The sequence below is a fragment of the Halichoerus grypus genome, chromosome 3 (genome assembly GCF_964656455.1).
Source record: "Halichoerus grypus chromosome 3, mHalGry1.hap1.1, whole genome shotgun sequence".
Taxonomy (NCBI): Eukaryota; Metazoa; Chordata; class Mammalia; order Carnivora; family Phocidae; genus Halichoerus; species Halichoerus grypus.
In genome coordinates, this window is record NC_135714.1 from 151,992,826 (window position 1) to 152,010,868 (window position 18,043).

Genomic DNA, 18,043 nt, shown 5'->3' on the forward strand with positions numbered 1-18,043 from the left:
AAGGTGAGCTGTACCAGGAAATGGCATTCAAGGATGTCACAGAGCCAGGGGGGAAATGGGTTGACCTCCTGAAAGTGTTTCCCACCCACATCATTATAGCATTGCTGGGGAATTCTCTGAATAATATAGCAACACCTTTAGGATGAAAAGCACATTACCTATTGCTTTGTTCAGCAGAGAGGCCTGCTCCTAGGTCTACTGAGGATTCTGTTATTTCAGTCTTTTCTTACCACACCTGTCCCTCATTCCAACTCAAACGTCTCCGATAATCAAAAACCCTAGAAATAACAAATAGTGTCAATTTTTTATTTTCTTGTGTTCTAAAGGAAAAGAACAAGGGAGGAATGATAAATTTAATTTTTTTACATCTCTAATTAGAACCCATTTCACTTGAGCAAATCCATCTTAAAGAAGAGGACACACAAGAGACTAGAGTCATTGTAAGGGGTCTATAGTATGGTCTACTAGTACTATTTACTAGTACTGAGCTTCTTCTGAACTAACTCCTTGCAATCAGAGATTCACTGGTTAGAAATCTGCCACTCCTCAGTGATTAGAACAGCAGGTGCCCCTATTTAAAAACCTCTTATAAACCCAGGGTGGAGGCGGGCACATCTTCGTTTCTCAGGTGAAAGGGGCCACCACAGCTGTACGACAAAAGGCAATCACCAGAAAGCACAGAGGGGAGGGGAGGGGAGGGGAGGGGAGTGTGTGTGTGTGTGTGTGTGTGTGTGTGTGTGTGTGTGTGTGTGTGTGTGTGTGTGTGTGTGTGTGTGTGTGTGTGTGTGTGTGTGTGTGTGTGTGTGTGTGTGTGTGTGTGTGTGTGTGTGTGTGTGTGTGTGTGTGTGGTGTAGGCAAGGGGGTCTCATTTATCACCCAAAAAGCTCTGTTTTTGCGTCCATCTGAAGACCTCCCCACATGGAGCCTGCAACCACTTCTAGAGCCTGGGCCCAAGAGCGCTGGGTGCCTAGCAGGCTTTTTCTGAACTCTTCTGTTCCTGGCAACCCCCAGCACTGCTGTCAATCACCTCTATAAAACTGTGAACCCACACGCTCCCAGGCTTCAGACCAAAAGCAAACTGGACTTGGAAAAATGAGGTCTGTTTTAATGTCCTCTTCACTTGGATTAGTTAGTTCTCCCTGTTACTAAATAGTCTGTTTGCAAGCGCCATGCCACAGCTCCTGGAGGGGAGAAAAAAGTCATCCGGGAGCCAGTGTGGTTTAGAATAGCAGCACGCCCCAGGAGGCTGCAGGACAGAGGCTTCAGTGGCTGAAATGAAAGAAGTGTCCAGGGGCAGAGAGACCTTGGGAATTCAGGTTCCAGCTCCCAGGCTAAACCTTGAAGCTCCAAGGCTGGTGCTTGGTTATGGGATGACACCTATTGGGGTTGTTATGGGAGGTGGCATTTTGGTGTTCTAGCTTCAAGTGAGGCAAGGATGCGATCTGAAGAGTAGCCTCCAATGTCAGAAAATGGTTAAAAAGCCAAAAAGACCAATCACCTCCACTCCAAAAGCAGCTTTCCAAATGGCGATTTCTCATGCAGTCAGTATTCAAGTGTGTCAAGTTCTGGAGGCTCGAGGGGTGGGAGGTTCATCCAAATAGCCCGTACCCCAGCTCCATTAGGTGTAGGTTCAGTGAATATATTTTCACTGTTGTCATCCCAAGCCAGATACAATCACAGCTAAATGTGCTACAACTCATCCGCTAAAGGCATTCAAAAATGTTCTCCGACTGTTACTTTAAACTGTGCTTCCAAAGGTTTTGTCCTAGCAAGAGGTGAGATAGTAGGGGAATGTAAAGGATTGCTTAACCTGGACACATGAACTGTCTGCTTCACTCACATCAGGCCAGACATTCATTGTAATGACGCCATCCTTGTGAGTGTCCCCCCCCATCCTTCCACACCAGCCACTTCCCGCCCCTCAGGGAATTGCATCCTTTAGAACATCCTGATTGGGGGCGCCTGGGTGACTCAGTCGTTGGGCGTCTGCCTTCAGCTCAGGTCATGATCCCAGGGTCCTGGGATCCAGCCCCGCATCGGGCTCCCTGCTCGGCGGGAAGCCTGCTTCTCCCTCTCCCCCTCCCCCTGCTTGTGTTCCCTCTCTCGCTATGTCTCTCTCTGTCAAATAAATAAATAAAATCCTTAAAAAAAAAATAGAATATCCTGCTTGGTAGCAACTTAACCTCCTCTGAGGATGGATGCAATCTGGGGAAGCCACCAAGTCTGGTGAGCAGGGAGGCTGAATCAGGCTTCCATATACCATCCGGGGGGAAGCGCCAAGTTATGACTCTTTTAAGGAACGAGGTTGATCTGGTGGTGTAGGTCATTCTGTTCTGAAAGCCATTCCTAAAGGGAAGTGGCAAATGTCTTCAGCAAAGACTTCATTATCAGAAAACATGCACTTCCCAAGGCCAGCATAAATCCTGGTAGGTTTTATTAATGTTTCTGAATCTCTTGTTACTCGTAGTTGTTAGTCATCTGCTATGCGTCCTTTTGGATGGTAGCTACGTCTACTTAGTAGGTTTAACTATTCCTTAGCAAATTTAAAAGCTTTTCTGATTTTACATAAAATATTGGTTGTCCTAGTTTTTTTCCCCTTCCCTGCTCAGAAACATTAGGGGTGCTGTGAAAGGTCAAAGCCACCAGTTGCCCATGGGTTTGGCAAAAGCCAGTTGAGAGCAAGAGGCAACCACCAGCAGCAGTTCTGAATGGGGGCAGGTTTGCTTGTCTGGGTCCCATCCCACAGGTACTGAGTCAGAGGGTAGCCTCGGGACCCCCGCCCCCACTCCCAGCCCACCTTTACAATGAAGCAATTAAGCAATTCTGTCGCCCAAGCAGGTGAAGACAAATGGATAAAGGAGAAGTTTTCATCTCCTCTCTAGAAGCTTCTTTGGATCAAACCATAAAGAAGTGGAAGAGGGCAAGAACAAGTCAGGGTGATCTTAAACCACATGGGCTGGATGGACCACTGCCCTGCGCTCTGCCTCATGCCCCAGCCCCTGCCAGTCCCGAGGAAAGCTCTAGAAATGGCTCCCTTCATCAGGCAACAACTGTTGGGCCTTAGGAACTTTAGTTAACGGCTGGCCCGTCTCTTAGGAAACCAAAGCCTAGAGGTTACCCGGCAAGGTCGCAAACTAGTCAGTAGCAGGGTTGGGATGAGTGTTCTTTTCACTAGCCACCATCACATACAAAGGAAGTCCTGGCCAACTGCCATAAACGACTGAAAGGAGAACACGATTTTATGCTGCCTGTGAGCAGATGGGCGAAGGGGCCTCCGTGGCTCAAGATTGCCTTGCAAAGGGCAGCATCGAACCTCCCAGTACTGACCTCTGAGGGAGGAGAAGGAAAAGAGGAGTACAGATAAATTTATTAGTTAAATACTGATTTTACAGCCATTTCACCTTAAGACAATGTTAACAGGTTCGTGGGTTAGGGAAGGTATACGAGGGTGGCCTTCATGGAAGAAAGCAATGTAAATGATGATTAAAACAGAATCTTGGTTTAAAAATATTCTCTGCTACAGCCAGTAGGATTTGGGGGTCGGGAGCTGGGCATCTGGGGGGAGGATGTAGGAAGGCCACAGTCAGCTATAGCTCTGCTGATGATGAGGACCAGGAAGGAGGAGTCTCTGTGAGCCCCAGCATCACGGGTAGAAACAGCAACATGGAGAAAAGAAGGCCAATTCCAGAAGAGCACAGAGCTGGAGACTCCCTCAGGGCCCACCCTCGGTGTCTTCTCTTATCGGTCATCATCTTTGCGTCTGAGTTTGGTTTTGTTGTGTTTGTTTGCTTTGAAGTGATGTTGCGACGTCCCTAGTTTTCTGCCTCTGGGACAAGAGACTTCTGCTGGGGAAAGGATGCGGGTGCCGCTGCTCACCACCCCTTGGATGAACTTAGCCGGCTGTCTGCCCAAGAGGCCCAACTCCACAGAACAAGAGCAGCGTCCGCGAGATCCAAGTGCAAGCGAACCAGAATCCACGGAAAGCCTCTGCCCGCTCCGGGGATGGTGTCCACCAGACACGCTCTCCAGAAGGATCTCAAGTCTTAGATGAGTGTTTGTCAAACTTGCTTTAGCAACAGAACCTTTTTGTACGTACTCGGGACCCACCTGTGTGTGATGGGGTGGATGAAGGATTGGGGGACAGTTGTGGGGGAGACTGCTGTGTGGCTAAACTGCCGAGCTCTTGTTCTGCAGAGGGAGAGACCTGTTCAAGCCGAAGGCAGAGCTGAATCACTCAGCAGTGGAAAGGATTTTTATTTTCAGAGGCCTTGTGGGGTGAGAAGGAGTGGAGGTTTGAGCCGTGAGCCAGGGAAACGAACTTGGGAGAGGCGAAGTTGCCAAGTTTTGATTTTGCCAAAGGCTCCTGCAGTGGGTGAAGCGGCCCTCTCCTCCATCTCCCCATGAAGCATTCAGTAACATCGGGGCTAAACTCAACGTTTCTGGGGGTCAATATTCGGTACTGAGGAATGCAGGGGTGTGCCAAGCCTGAAGGGGGAGTGCTGGACAGGGGCAGCAGCGGCCTGGAGGGGCTTGTTGCATCCACATGCGTGTCAAACAGGTGCCCTGGTTCAGGCTGGACCAGAGATCCCAGCGCCTTGACCCCTCCACCCACCCTCAGATCCCCAGTGCTGGGAACACCATGGAAAAACCACCATCTTAGGCCAAGGTGGTGGAAGGGTAGGGCAGAAGGACATCTCGTCTCTTGTGCGGGAGGGGTGGGGTGGAAAACAAGAAACAAGTCTCTTACTCCACAGAAGGGACTTAAATGTGCTCATAGTGAAGGGTGGGTTCTTCCAGATCAGAGTCTGGGCTCTTTCCAGTAGCCCACCCTTGAAAAGGCATCCGATAAAATCCAACACCCACTTCCCCTAACCAAATTGTCAATTTCAAGTTTCTTCCCAGTTGTTCTTCTGGAGTCATTCCCCAACAGAGCGGCTTGGCTCCCAGGAGCCCAGAGCCTCATCTCTGCTGTCCTCCAAGTCCCAAGTCCGTGCAGGAATCTGAGGGGAGAAGGAGGTGACATTATGCAGTGATTATGTCCCCATGACTGTCAGCCAAGGCCAGGCTATTCCAAGGGTCCTGCTTGGAGCTGGCCTGCGGTGACTGGCTGACGGAAGATGCGTAGCCTTGCGGGGAGAGCTTCAGGGCCGAGAGGACTGGGTGGATGGAGGGCCCGTGGCCAGACATCGCACTAACTGAGAACGTCTGAAAGCAAAAAGGGCAAGATGAGCTCAATGGAATCACTCCTGAGGGCTCAGGAACGGGGGGGGGGGAGGGGGTCTGGGCTGGGGAGGGGAGCCCCATGACACAGATGTCCCTAAGCTAGTTCCCACCCCTAGGAAAGGGATGAGGGGAGAGGGCCCGAGGACAAGGGCAGGATAAGACACAAGCAGCCCTTGTCTCTGTTTTTCCTAACCCCTGTGCTGTGGGACGTGAAGGGTCTATGTGATTCATTCACTTCTTCTGAGCACTGGGACCCAGTAGGTGTGTGGATACTGTGGCTTCTCAGAAGGCTCTGATAAGTTACATGAGACATTTTCTATGGTCTTATCACCACTGGATCTCCATGCCCAGAAGAGGCTCCTGGCTCTCCTGGTTCTACAGGACCAGCCTCTTTACCCTGACAGTAAAAAGCTCTTTAGGATACAGCCTCCCTCAATCGCATGCAGAGAACAGATCAGAATTAACGGGAAACAGTAACCAAGTGTGGGACTATTCTAATCCCAAACAGGGGAACCAAAGAGGGAAGGAGTCGGGGAGTAGGAATACCATCATATTCGAAAGAGGGAAATGACAGTACTGCCAACCTGTCTTCTGGACACATGTCTGAGGCTGGAGCTGTAGCTGACCTTCATTAAATGGCACCCTGCCTGTGACCTCCTCACCAACCCCCTGTGCCCACCCACCCTGCCCTCTATAGTTTCCACACCTTTGCTCATGCCAGGAGGGTCCTCTTCATCCCCCCCTCCTCCTGTTAAAATCTATCCATCCTGGGGCACCTGGGTGGGACACCTCAGTAGGTTAAGTGTCCGCCTTCAGCTCAGGTCATGATCCCAGGGTCCTGGGATCAAGTCCCACATCAGGCTCCCTGCTCAGCGGGGAGTCTGCTTCTCCCTCTGCCCACCCCCACTTGTGCTCTCTCTTGTGCGCATTCTCTCTCTCTCAAATAAATAAAATCTTAAAAAAAAAAAAAAATCTATCCATCCTTCAAGGTCAAGGTCAAACCACCTCTCACTTAGGAGACAGACTTGCCTAGAAAGCCCATGCGCCACCTTCTACAGCCCGCTGCGGTCGTACCGCCATCCCTCAATGCACACAGTCCGACTCAGGTTGTGGTTGTGCCCTAATGTGTCCCTCCCCATAACCTGTGTCCGAAGGTCCCGGCATGGAGGAGCTACTCAACATTTGTGTGTCACAGCTGTGTGCCCCAATCATTGTAACTTGATCCGATGTGCTGAAATAGACCCTCGTGCAGACAAGGCCCTAGGCTCGGGTGGGGCCCCAAGGGCACCAAGCAGCTCCTGCTGCCACCTGCTGGGGCCCAGCTACAGCCCCCATGTTCCAGGGCTGACCCAGCCACCTGGTCCTTGGCAGTGTACCGCTGTCCCCCAGGCGGTCCCATCTCCCCGCCTGGGGGGTGTACCTGGGACATGGAGCTGCTGTGCCCGTAGTGGGACGACAGCCCGGGCTCTGTCTTGATGGGGCGCATCTCTTCGCTGCTGCTGGTGGCGGCATTGCTGGAGTTGCTGGAAGCGCTGCTGGTGGGAGGCAGGCTCTCACCGCCCGAGGGACCTGGAATGAGGCAGAGTCAGGCCACCCAGGCCAGGGGCAGGGGCGAATGGACGGCGGTCCTTGGAGACAGCCAGGGTAGGCCTGTGCTAATGGCTTTATTTAGATTTGCTCGGGAGTGAAGCAGCGTCCTTCATCAGCACCGGGCAACGATTCTCAAAATGGGACACATGAAAATACCAGAATTTCAAGGGAACTTTTTCAAGTGATGGGCTCACCACCCCTTATTCCAAATCCTTGAGACCACATGTGTTTCAGGATTCAAAAGTGTTTGGATTTTGATACTGTATGTTAGAGTACTTCCAGTGGATCCTGAGACAACACCCCATAATTAAATACATTCATGGTTCTGCAGCAAAACATGTGAATCTTCACACATGGGATAAATAAAGACTATAAATAGCTGGAGTCTGTTCAGATTAGGTTTCGCTGCCAGATCTAGCTCCCTGGATTTGGAATTTCGGACTGAACCAAATGCTTGCTCTCCCTGTCACCACAACATGTAAGGAGATGAAGTTCCCCAGGGGAAGGTGCTGTACTTATAAAACAGTGTGGACACAGGCAGAAAGGCTGAGGACCACTGGTGTGAGACACAGAAAATTCTAATGAGACATACTGCCAGAAGCGGTAAGCTGTTGTGGAATCTGGGAATGGAGAACTTTGGTCATGTTCTTGGTAGTGGAAAGGGGAAATTTGTCTGTTTCTCATGCCTTAGATTAAAAGATAAACTTTCCATCGGATCAGCTGATTTATTTTCTCTGCAATGGCAGCATGTCCCCATTGAAACCTTTAATTTGGTAGCAGTATTGAGGAGGGTGTGCTCTTGATGGGAACATGAGTCGTCCTCATTCTTCATCTAGAAACTGAGAAGGCAAAGTGGCACATGGGACAGAATATGGACCCGGAAGTATAAAAACTTGGGTTTTAATTCCAGGTCTACCCACTCACAGCTGTGTGACTCTAGTTAAGTCACTAACCTCTCTGTGCCTCAGTTTGCTCAGGAGTAAAATGGGGATAATGGGTCACATGGGGGTCTTCAAGGACCAATGAGCTACTAATGGTAAAGTAGCTTTCTAAAATGCTAAGTACTACATGATGTTAACTATACACTGGCTTACAAATCAAGCTGTTGTGAACAGGACTAACGGGATCCTGTCCTCCTAGATCCCAGTTATCTCAAGGAGAATAGAGAGGAACTGAGCTCTTGAGTGGCTGGCTGCAGCACCGAAGATGGAGGGATGAGTAGTTCTCCTTCTGGCCCCCAACCGGTCCAGCTGGTCCACTATGGCCTTTGCAACTGGCAGTGATCATGCACCTTGAATTGAGCCTGCTTCAAAAGCTCCCCAAATGTTGCATGGTGATGCTACCTTTCCCTGGGTTATCATTCTGTGCTGAATAACTGGGGCTGGACAATGCTATCATGCCTCCATAGCCTGGGCTGGCCCACCTAACTAAGAATACCTGATCTTCACATACTCCAAGGGCCACTGAGTTAGTCCTATAATTTACACACAATTCTTTTCCTCACCTGCCGGTGTCTTAGATTTATTAAGGTTCTTGGGCTTCCGTTTTCTGGTTTGAATCCCCTCTTTCCGCATTGCAAGAGGCCTTGGGACCTAGAGGGTTACAAGTCATTATATATGGTTTTCCACTTCTACATGATCTGCTACAGTATTTAAGGCAACATCTAAGCAATTCCTCCACAAACCTTGGGGCTGGGACTAGGTGAATCAGCCCCTTGCACGCCTGCTGAGAAAGAAATCAAGTATGTATTGAGCTCCTATACTACATGCTGTTTGTTACACTCACCCTGGAGAAATGGAGGCTTAAAGGCACCATTCCTTCCCTCCAGAGCTTCAGTTGACTGGGAAAGACAGACAAGCAGGAAACAACCAGACTCATAAGTGATGTGGGAGAACGGAGAAGAAACACTAAACTGTGTCCCCGGCTGGGGAGGAGGGGAAGTGGCACATGACCATATCAATGAAGGCTTCACTCAGGAGGTGATGCCTAAGTTGTGGGAGGTTGTCAAGCAGACAAGGGGCAGGCATTTCAGGCAGCAGGAACAGTATTTGCAAAAGCCTTTAGTTTATCAGCAAAATCAGGACACTATGAAAGTGAAAAGGGGGTGCTATTAATAATTATGCTAAGAAAATAGGCAGACACGGGGACAGCCCCAGTGAATTGAGACGTCAAGTCACTCTACTTAGAGCAGCTCAGCATTGCATTAAGTCTGGTTGGAGCCAACCATGGTCTTTCTGTGGGGGGTGGGGAGCAAAAAGAGATCATGTTGGGGAGACTGCGCTGCGGCCAGGTCCTGAGATAAACAGTCCATGGACAACACTTTTACTGCATTGACTTCTCATAAACAAGCAGTGACTGTCAGGTGCCATGCTCTTGAACCACTCACAGGTGCCTACACAGTGTCTGGGGAGGAGGCTTGCTGGATCACCTTCCTAGTATTTTTAAATAGTGTGCCTTCCCCACGTCTGGTTTCTCTTAGGTCAGGCCAACCAAATCTTTTAGCTCCTGGTCTGTGCTTGTCTCCTGTATGGGACTCATAACGGCCATGCTTGAAATACTGAAAGACAAGTAATTACCACTTCAGAGATTAAACATGGAATGGTTAAGAGAGAGGTGCAGCAGATTAGGTGAACTTGAACCTGCCTTCTAGATCAGTATTTCCACCTCTGGAGGGAAGTGTCCTCTCCTCCCTCCAGCCCCCAACCCCGACCTTGGCCCACTTGAAGCCCATCCTGACCTCAGAAGAATATAGCCCTCATGTTTATCCCCACCAACCTCAGTACTTCTTTAAAAAAATTTGTAGTAAAATACACATAACATAAAATTTATCATCTTAACCCTTTCCAGTTGTGTTAAGTATATTCACATTGTTGTGCAACCATCACCACCATCCGTCTCCAGAACACTTCTCATCTTGCAAAACTGAAACTCTGTACCCATTAACCACAAACTCCCTATTTCCCCCTCCGCCAGCCCCTGGCAGCCCCCATTCTACTTTCTGTCTCTATGAGTTTGATTAGTCTGGGTACCTCAAGTAAGTAGAATCATATGAGACTTGTCCTTGTATGATTGACTTCTTTCAGTTAGCATAATGACTTCAAGGTTCATCCATCTGGTACGATGTGTCAAAATTTACTTCCTTTTAGGGCGCCTGGGTGGCTCAGTCGGTTAAGCGTCCACCTTCAGCTCAGGTCATGATCCCAGGGTCCTGGGATCGAGTCCCACATTGGGTTCCCTGCTCAGTGGGGAGTCTGCTTCTCCCTCTGCCCCTCCCCCCGGCTCGTGCTCTATCTCTCTTGCTCTCTCTCAAAAATAAATAAATGAGGGGCGCCTGGGTGGCTCAGTCATTAAGCGTCTGCCTTCAGCTCAGGTCATGATCCCGGGATCCTGGGATCGAGCCCCACATCGGGCTCCCTTCTCCGCGGGAAGCCTGCTTCTCCCTCTCCCACTCCCCCTGCTTGTATTCCCTCTCTCGCTGTCTCTGTCAAATAAATAAATAAAATCTTTAAAAATAAATAAATAAATAAATAAATAAATGAAACAACAACAACAAAAAAGAATTTACTTCCTTTTAAAGGCTGAATGGTATTCCATTACATGGACAGATCACATTTTGCTTACCCAACCGTGGACACTTGGGTTGCTTTCACCTTTAGCTATTGTGAAGAATGCTGCTGTGGACATGAGGACACACATTATCTGTTCAAGGCTCTGATTTCAATTCTTTTTGGATCTATCCCCAGAAGTGGGATTGCGGGGTCATATGCTAATTCTACTTTTTAATTTTTTGAGGATACAATTTTTTTTAAAGATTTTATTTATTTATTTGTCAGAGAGAGAGAGAGAATGCACAAGCCAGGGGAGCAGCAAGCAGAGGGAGAAGCAGGCTTCCCACTGAGCAGGGAGCCCAATGTGGGACTCGATCCCAGGACCCTGAGATCATGACCTGAGCTGAAGGCAGATGCTTAACTGCCTGAGCCACCCAGGTGTCCCGAGGACACAATCTTTTTAATACCTGCATAATATTCCTTTCTCCATTTCTTCTACCATTCCCCTATAGAGGAACAAGAGTTTCTTTAACCATTTCCCTACTGAAGGTTTTTTTTCTCCATTTTCTCTATCATGGTGATTCAAGAAACATCCTTGATACACTTTTCTGCAGAAAGAAGTATGTTTTCTTATGAATGTTCTTAACTATATTTTTGGCTAATTTTTTTCTCACTAACAAGAAAACATGGTACACTTCTCATGATGAGCACCCGAATAATGTACAGAACTGTTGGATCACTGGGGCACCTGGGTGGCACAGTTGATTTAAGTGTCTGACTCTTGGTTTTGGCTCAAGTCGTGATCTCAGGGTTGTGAGATCGAGCCCTGTATTGGGCTCCATGCTCCGCGCCAAGTCTGCTTAAGACTCTCTCTCCCTTTCTCTCTGCCCCTCCTCTCCCTCAAAAAAAAAAAAAAAGAATTGTTGAATCACTGTATTGTACATCTGGAACTAAAATAACACTGTTATGTTAGCTACACTGGAATTAAAATTAAAGAACTAATAAAAAAATAAAGAAAGAAGACATGAAAAGATTCATGAAGACTAAGGTAGTACTGCCCCTCCCACCCCTCTGCCATCAATCCTGTCCCCACGGGGCAATTGGAGGACCAGCCTGTTATGTTTCTTACATTTGAAAACATTCTCAAACGTGTATGCACACCTACAGATCTATACACGTATGTACGTGTGTATTCATCCATCCATCTATATCTGTGTGTATTTAACACACCCTCACCCCCATAGTATGGGGTCATACTATGTGTTTTACTTTGCAATGTGCTTTTTTGTTACTCCAGGTCAAGATACATGGCTCTAACTTAGTATTTTTTAAGTTTCTGCACAATATTCCACATCACAGTACTGCCATAATTTACTCAACCATTCCTTTATGGGACTTTACGATGGTTTCTAGTTTTTGCCACTACGAATACTGCAGCAATAAACAGGTCAAACATCATTACCTACTGATTCTTTTATTGTTTTACAGGCTCGTTTCCCAAAAGCAGAGCTGCTATATCAAAAGATATGTGTGTTTCTTATCCTTAGTAAATATGGCCAGGGGCGCCTGGGTGGTTCAGTCAGTTGAGTGTCTGCCTTCAGCTCGGGTCATGATCCCAGAGTCCTGGGATCGAGCCCCGCATCAGGGAGCCTGCTTCTCCCTCTCCCTCTGCCTGCTACTCCCCCAGCTTGTGCTCTCTCTCTCTGTCAAATAAATAAATAAAATCTTTTAAAAAAAGGTACTGTCGGGTTAATTTCCTAGTGAATACTTGCAGTAAGTCACACGCAAATCAATAACAGATGAGAGTATTCCCCCAAATCCACACCAGCATTTGACCACGGCGGCACCTGAGCTGGGACTCCCAGCCTCTAGGAATGTGGAAATGAATGTCTGTTGTTTACAAGCCACCCGTCCGTGGGGTTTTGTTACGGCAGCCTCTAAGGTCCCTTCCGAATCCAAGTGTCTTTGCTAAGAAGGAACAATGACGTCGAGTCTGCAAGCGAGCGAGAGCGGAAGGCCAGGAACGCCGGTGCGGCGGCGGCTGAGGGGCGGGGCGGCTACTTACGCCGTGGAGCTTCATGTAGAGGCCGCAGGCATTGCACACCGGCTCACCCTCGGCGTTGCGGCGCCACAGCGTGGTCGTGGTGGTCTGGCAGTTGGCACAGGACAGGCCCACTCGGCGGGAGGCGGACTGCAACAGAGAAGACAGACCTTTGGAGTCCAAGCCGAAGGCAGGCGCTGCTGCTTTTGCTTTTCCGTCACGGGGAGCGCCGAGGGCCTGGCCGGCCCTGAATGGGTGGCAGGGTCAGCCGTAAGAGCCCTGAAGGAGAACCTCAGAGCAACCGAGGCGCTCTTTCTCCCCTCACCTAAGCCACTCGGGGCGGGGATGAGAACAAAGACTTCGGCGGCAGGGGGAGTAGAGTGGACTCTAGTCCTCACTGGAATCAGTGGCATATCAATCATTCATCAGACAGAGGACCCTGGGGGCAGAAGAGCTTTCCTCAAAAGGAGAATAAATGGGGACTTCGGGTGGGGGAAGGGCGCTGGGGGAAGAACTGTATTCAAGTGTCTTCAAAGGCTGGATGGGCCTTAGGACCGCAAGAAAGGTAAACGTCAGGTTTTAACCTCTCCGTTCCTCCCTCCCTAATATACATGAAAGCTAATTTGTGTTGGTCAAAATCAAATCATACTAGAAAAGACCACGGAGCCGAGAACCAAAAACCCCTTTACGTACTCTTTCCGGGCCATAGGGCCCAACACACACTGCTTAATCTCCCCCCTGGGCTTCAGGTTTTATTAACTGATCAGCTGAAAACAGGGTTAAGGAAGAGTCCCCCATCCTCCTGGGGCAGAGGTGAAAACAGGAGCTGTCCAAGGCAAGGCTGGACTGGGAACTGGGAAGCCTGCACTCTGGTTCTAGACGGAACACTCGGTATCCCTGTGACCGTGGGCGAGGCTGTTAGCTTTGCTGGGCCTCACTTTTCACTTCTGCATAATGAAGGGGTTAAACTAGATGGTCTGGAACATCCTTGCATATGGAGCTAACTCTAAAGATATGAGAAATTACTGCGTTGCCACCCAGCCACCCAACCCCTCCACAAACACCATCTTTTAAAGATGACTTGAGGGGTGCTTGGGTGGCTCAGTCAGTTAAGCATCTGCTTATGGCTCAGGTCATGATCCCAGGGTCCCAGGCAGCAGGGAGCCTGCTTCTCCCTCTCCCTCTGCTGCTCCCCCGGCTTGTGCGCGCTCTCTCTCATTCTCTGTCAAATAAATAAATTAAATCTTTTTTAAAAAATTAAAAAAAAAAAAAAAAAGATGACCTGAAGTCCAAAATTCAGAACCTGGGAATTCAGAACCAAAGCGTGAGCCCCAAAGCCAGATGAGAAGGGTGGACTTGAGTAGTCGGCGCACTTGCTTACCAGCCGGCGCTGAGGCTTGATGAGGGGCCGGTTGATGCCGTTCATCTTGTGGTAGAGGCCACAGGCATTGCAAAGGTAGTGCCCCGTCCCGTCGCGCCTCCAGAGTGGGGTGGACATGGCCCCACAGTTGACACACTCTCTGCCTTCCGAGAAGTCATCAAACATATCTACTGGGTGGAAAGTAAGACAGAGGATTAATTCTTTCAGTTTGTGCCCAGAAACCTTACCTCGGAGAATCCGGAGGCCAAGGAAATAATGCCTTTTCCTTGCAAGGAGTAAAAGATGGATCAGCTTGGGCTGCCTCCCTTTTCCTGACTCGGCTCGGCTCACAGGACTGTCAGGGGAAGTGGACATTCTTACTCTTGGGCATCGCACACACAGCACAAGACCCGGGTCACAAGAAAAGGAAGACTCGGGCAGCGACCACCAGCAGCCTGCGTTTTAGTCCCTCTCTCTCCTCCAGAGCCGGTGGCCCTGAGGTTCTCACCCAACACTGAATTCTGCCCAGACCTTTCTCCTCTCTTTTTTCCCTTCAAAACTGAGATTCCTTTTCCCTTTCAATACAAATACAAAATCAAACAACAAAAAAAAAAGGATTTACTCCAGGGAAATTAGAAAATAAAATGTGTAAAGAAAATACAAATCATATATAATCCTGTGACTTCAAGATCACCAGTGTTATTAACATTTTGTTCTATTATATCCTTTGCAATATTTTATATATTGACACATACTTTGCCTAGTCGAGGTCAAGCTATATAATTTTGAGCCTATTTTTTTCACATAATACCAAGGCATTTTTCCCACATTAGAAATTCTTCATAAACTCATTTTAGCATAGTATGGTATCCCATCTTATAAATGTGCCATCCTCATTATCATTAAACTTTTACTTAATCCCTACCCAGTTTCTGATTCTTGTTTTGTAAATACTGCTCATTTTGTGCACAAATCTTAGCATTTCTGCCTATTCCTTAGGATACTCCCCTAGGAGTAGAATTACTGAAACAAAGGGACTACATTTTTGGAAAGTTTTTGAAATTTTCAAACTGCCCTGCAAAAAGGGCTGTGATCCATTTTCGTTCATTTTTGCCATTTCAATATATCTGTATGATATGCTGTATCACAGTTTGACACTTTTTCCTGCTTATTGGTACATAAAATACAGGTCCATATTGCAAGCAACTGTGACTTAGAGTCACTCACACTTCCGTGGGCACATTGCCACCATTCAGTCTCCTGCACTCACTCACCACCCCCCAGCCCCGCTCCCCACCACCTCTATTGCCCAAGTCTATAGGATTTTACAATCGACAAATTTCACTCATGCCCATTTCAGTTGCCTTGCTGATATAGGCTGGGCCAAGTTTCTTATTCTCTATGATCTGTATAAGACCTGGCTCAGAATTCCAGAAGTCTCCCTGACTCCATGTACACTGCTTCCTAGCCTGAAAAATATTTTATATCCTATCCAGATTTTCTGTCCCTAAATGCAGCTACCTGGTGTTCAGATTGTTCTTGTCCTACCACCAGAGGCAAGAGTGGATTCTCCTCTTGTAACGGGGTGGGGAATATTTGGAGAGGAGGGGTTTTCCGAGCTCTCCCTCTACCAGGACCTAGCACTGGGTTTTAAGGTCACACATTCTGCTAGTTCTGTGGCCCAGCTACTTGCTCTAAGGGAACGTGGGCTGAAGAAGAGGATGGTGGGGGGCCCTCCCCTCAACTCTGGGTACACAAACAGTCATTTGCACCTGCAAACAAGTAGCTGTGTGTCCACACCGAGTCAACAATGTGCAGGTGTGAGGGGCTATTTGCTCAGGCCAGGGAGCTGAGCACACACCCGTCACAAGAGAGGCTATTTTTGCACCTGGGTCACACCGAGAACCCTCTGGCAAGGTCACCTGCTTTCAGAGCCGCACACAAAAGGACAACTCCCGTCCCAGTTTGCTTCCCCGCGCCTGGGTGAGGCAAGGAATGAGCCCGCACGCCACCTCCACCTCCAGACCCGCAAGTGCTGCCCTTGTCCTGAGCCGGTCAACCCCGTTCCCTCGGCCAAGGCCTTCCCCTGAGGCCAGGGGAGTTCACAGGAGGACTCTGGAGCAAGGAGAGGCGCTTGCAATGTCAGCCTTTGGTTGGGGGTTTGCAGCGAACACTAGATGGCACTACAGCCTCAAAATTGAACCAATACACGGTATTCTAGCCTAAACCATGCTTGGGGATGGAGGACTCTTCCAGATCATGTTCCCAGTCCAAACCTAATGCGACCCTCTTATTCTTTTTTTTTTAATGGAAAGATTTAAACACGCTCAAAAGTGGACAGAATGAACTCTTATTTTTTTAAAAAGATTTTATTTATTTGACAGACACAGCGAGAGAGGGAACACAAGCAGGGGGAGTGGGAGAGGGAGAAGCAGGCTTCCCGCGGAGCAGGGAGCCAGATGCGGGGCTGGATCCCAGGACCCAGGGATCACGACCTGAGCCGAAGGCAGACGCTTAACAACTGAGCCACCCAGGTGCCCCATGAACTCTTATTTAATCATCATCCAGCTTCCAACAATTTGTGGCCAGTCTTGTCCCATGTATCTCTCCACCCTCTTTCCTCCATCCTGTATAATTGAAGGAAATCCCAGACATCCTACCATTTCATTCATAAATATTCCAGTACGGAGCTCTCACAGATAAAGAATCACACTCTCCTCCCTTTAAAGATAGTAAACTGGGGGTGGCTGGGTGGCTCAGTCTGTTATGCACCTGACTTTGGGTCCTGGGATCGAGTCCCACATAGGGCTCCCTGCTCAGTGGGGAGTCTGCTTCTCCCTCCCTCTGCCCCGCCTCCCTGCTTGTGCTCTCTCTCTCTCAATCTCAAATAAATAAATAAAACCTTTAAAAAAAAATCTAAAAAAAAAAATAAAGATAAGCAAACCGGTTTCTTTCCCGTGTTCTGGTTTACCTAAAGAAGCCTCCAGAGACAAAAATCTCATAATCTGGTCCTCCTTTTTGGAGGGGAGATCTCGTCTCTTCACACTTCTGGTTTTATATGAAGGGGTAGAATCTCATCGAAGGAGCCATCCAGGCAATTATAGGTTTCTCTGCTACTTACTGGCCTTAACTGAAACCCCAACACAAAGATTTGCCTTAGAAACTCCTTCACATTTGCCTCACAGAATAGGTTACACTCAAGGCAATTATTTTACTGGCCAGGGAAAGGCACTGGAGGTTGGCAAATATGTATTTGTCACCGACAAATATTTACTGAGCATCTGCTATTTAAGCACTCTGATAGATGTCCCAGAAACTAAGAGGGAAACTTATTCTCAGAAGGCTGATAACTGAGGTGGGCAAATTGGGCCAAAATACCAATAATGAGTTAACAATACTGCTCAACTCATTTTCAGAACATACCTTAACCAATGTGGGATTTGGATGGCAGATACTTCTTGTCTACGGTGGGAAATGCAGAAGTCAGACCCAGATTGAAGGGTCAGGTGTTAACAACAGTAGCCAAAGAAGAAACGGCAAAGGAGGTCAAGGCCACGCTTCCTCAAGGCACCCTGTCAGATGCACCAAGTCTCTCTACAATCCACAAACCCTCCAAATTTACAGAAGTTTCCATGTTTTCTACCAGAAAGTCTTGCCATCCAACCTACTCAATAACATGTTACCAAAGTTTAAATGCTTATTACAAAGACACTGTAACAATTGAGGAAAATGTTTACCCCTCACGTTAAATGAAAAGTGCAACACATGAACTGCCAGACCACCCTGATGGCAGCTAAGGCACTGTGAAGGAAGAAGTTTTTGTTAGGCTAGTTATTGTAACGTGGACTTTTCTTTCTTAAAAATGCCATTCTAGAATGCCATAGTTGCCTGTTTTAAAAAAAATCTGATAAAAAATTAAAACAAAAACAGAAAGACTTTTGATCACCTTAAGCAGCTCCCAGTCCACTATGGGGGGACTATTTTACTCTCTTGCATCACACACACACACACACACACACACACACACACACACACCTCTACCTTGGGCTGAAGAAAGGAGAGAACGAAGTTCAAACCCTGCTGCTTAGCAGCCACCCTGCCAGAAGTGGGAGCTGATAGGCAGTGAGCCCCACACCAGCACAAACATCTGGTGGTGTGAACCCTGGTAACTTACTCCTTCATTAGAAAGGTGCTGAGTGGAACTTCCCAAAGGGCAAGTGGGCAGTGGCCTGAAGCCAGTTTCTCAGCCTGATTTCTAAGGGCACAGCTGTGACCTTCACT

The 18,043-nt window shown here is 48.2% G+C and overlaps 1 protein-coding gene across 2 annotated transcripts in view; it reads right to left on the minus strand.

The window, feature by feature from the left end:
• Positions 1-3,355: 3,355 nt before the first annotated feature.
• Positions 3,356-18,043, minus strand: part of GATA4 (GATA binding protein 4) — a 48,595-nt gene continuing 33,907 nt past the window's right edge. The window contains exons 2-6 of one of the 2 annotated variants that reach the window (XM_036092347.2): positions 13,784-13,950; positions 12,427-12,552; positions 8,318-8,405; positions 6,644-6,792; positions 3,356-5,205 (exon numbers count right to left, since the gene is read on the minus strand). In XM_036092347.2, the coding sequence (XP_035948240.1) occupies positions 5,023-5,205; positions 6,644-6,792; positions 8,318-8,405; positions 12,427-12,552; positions 13,784-13,950 (713 nt within the window). In that variant the 3' untranslated portion in view covers positions 3,356-5,022. Of the gene's footprint in view, positions 5,206-6,643; positions 6,793-8,317; positions 8,406-12,426; positions 12,553-13,783; positions 13,954-18,043 lie in introns of both variants that reach the window. The other variant, XM_036092346.2, reaches the window with a different exon arrangement.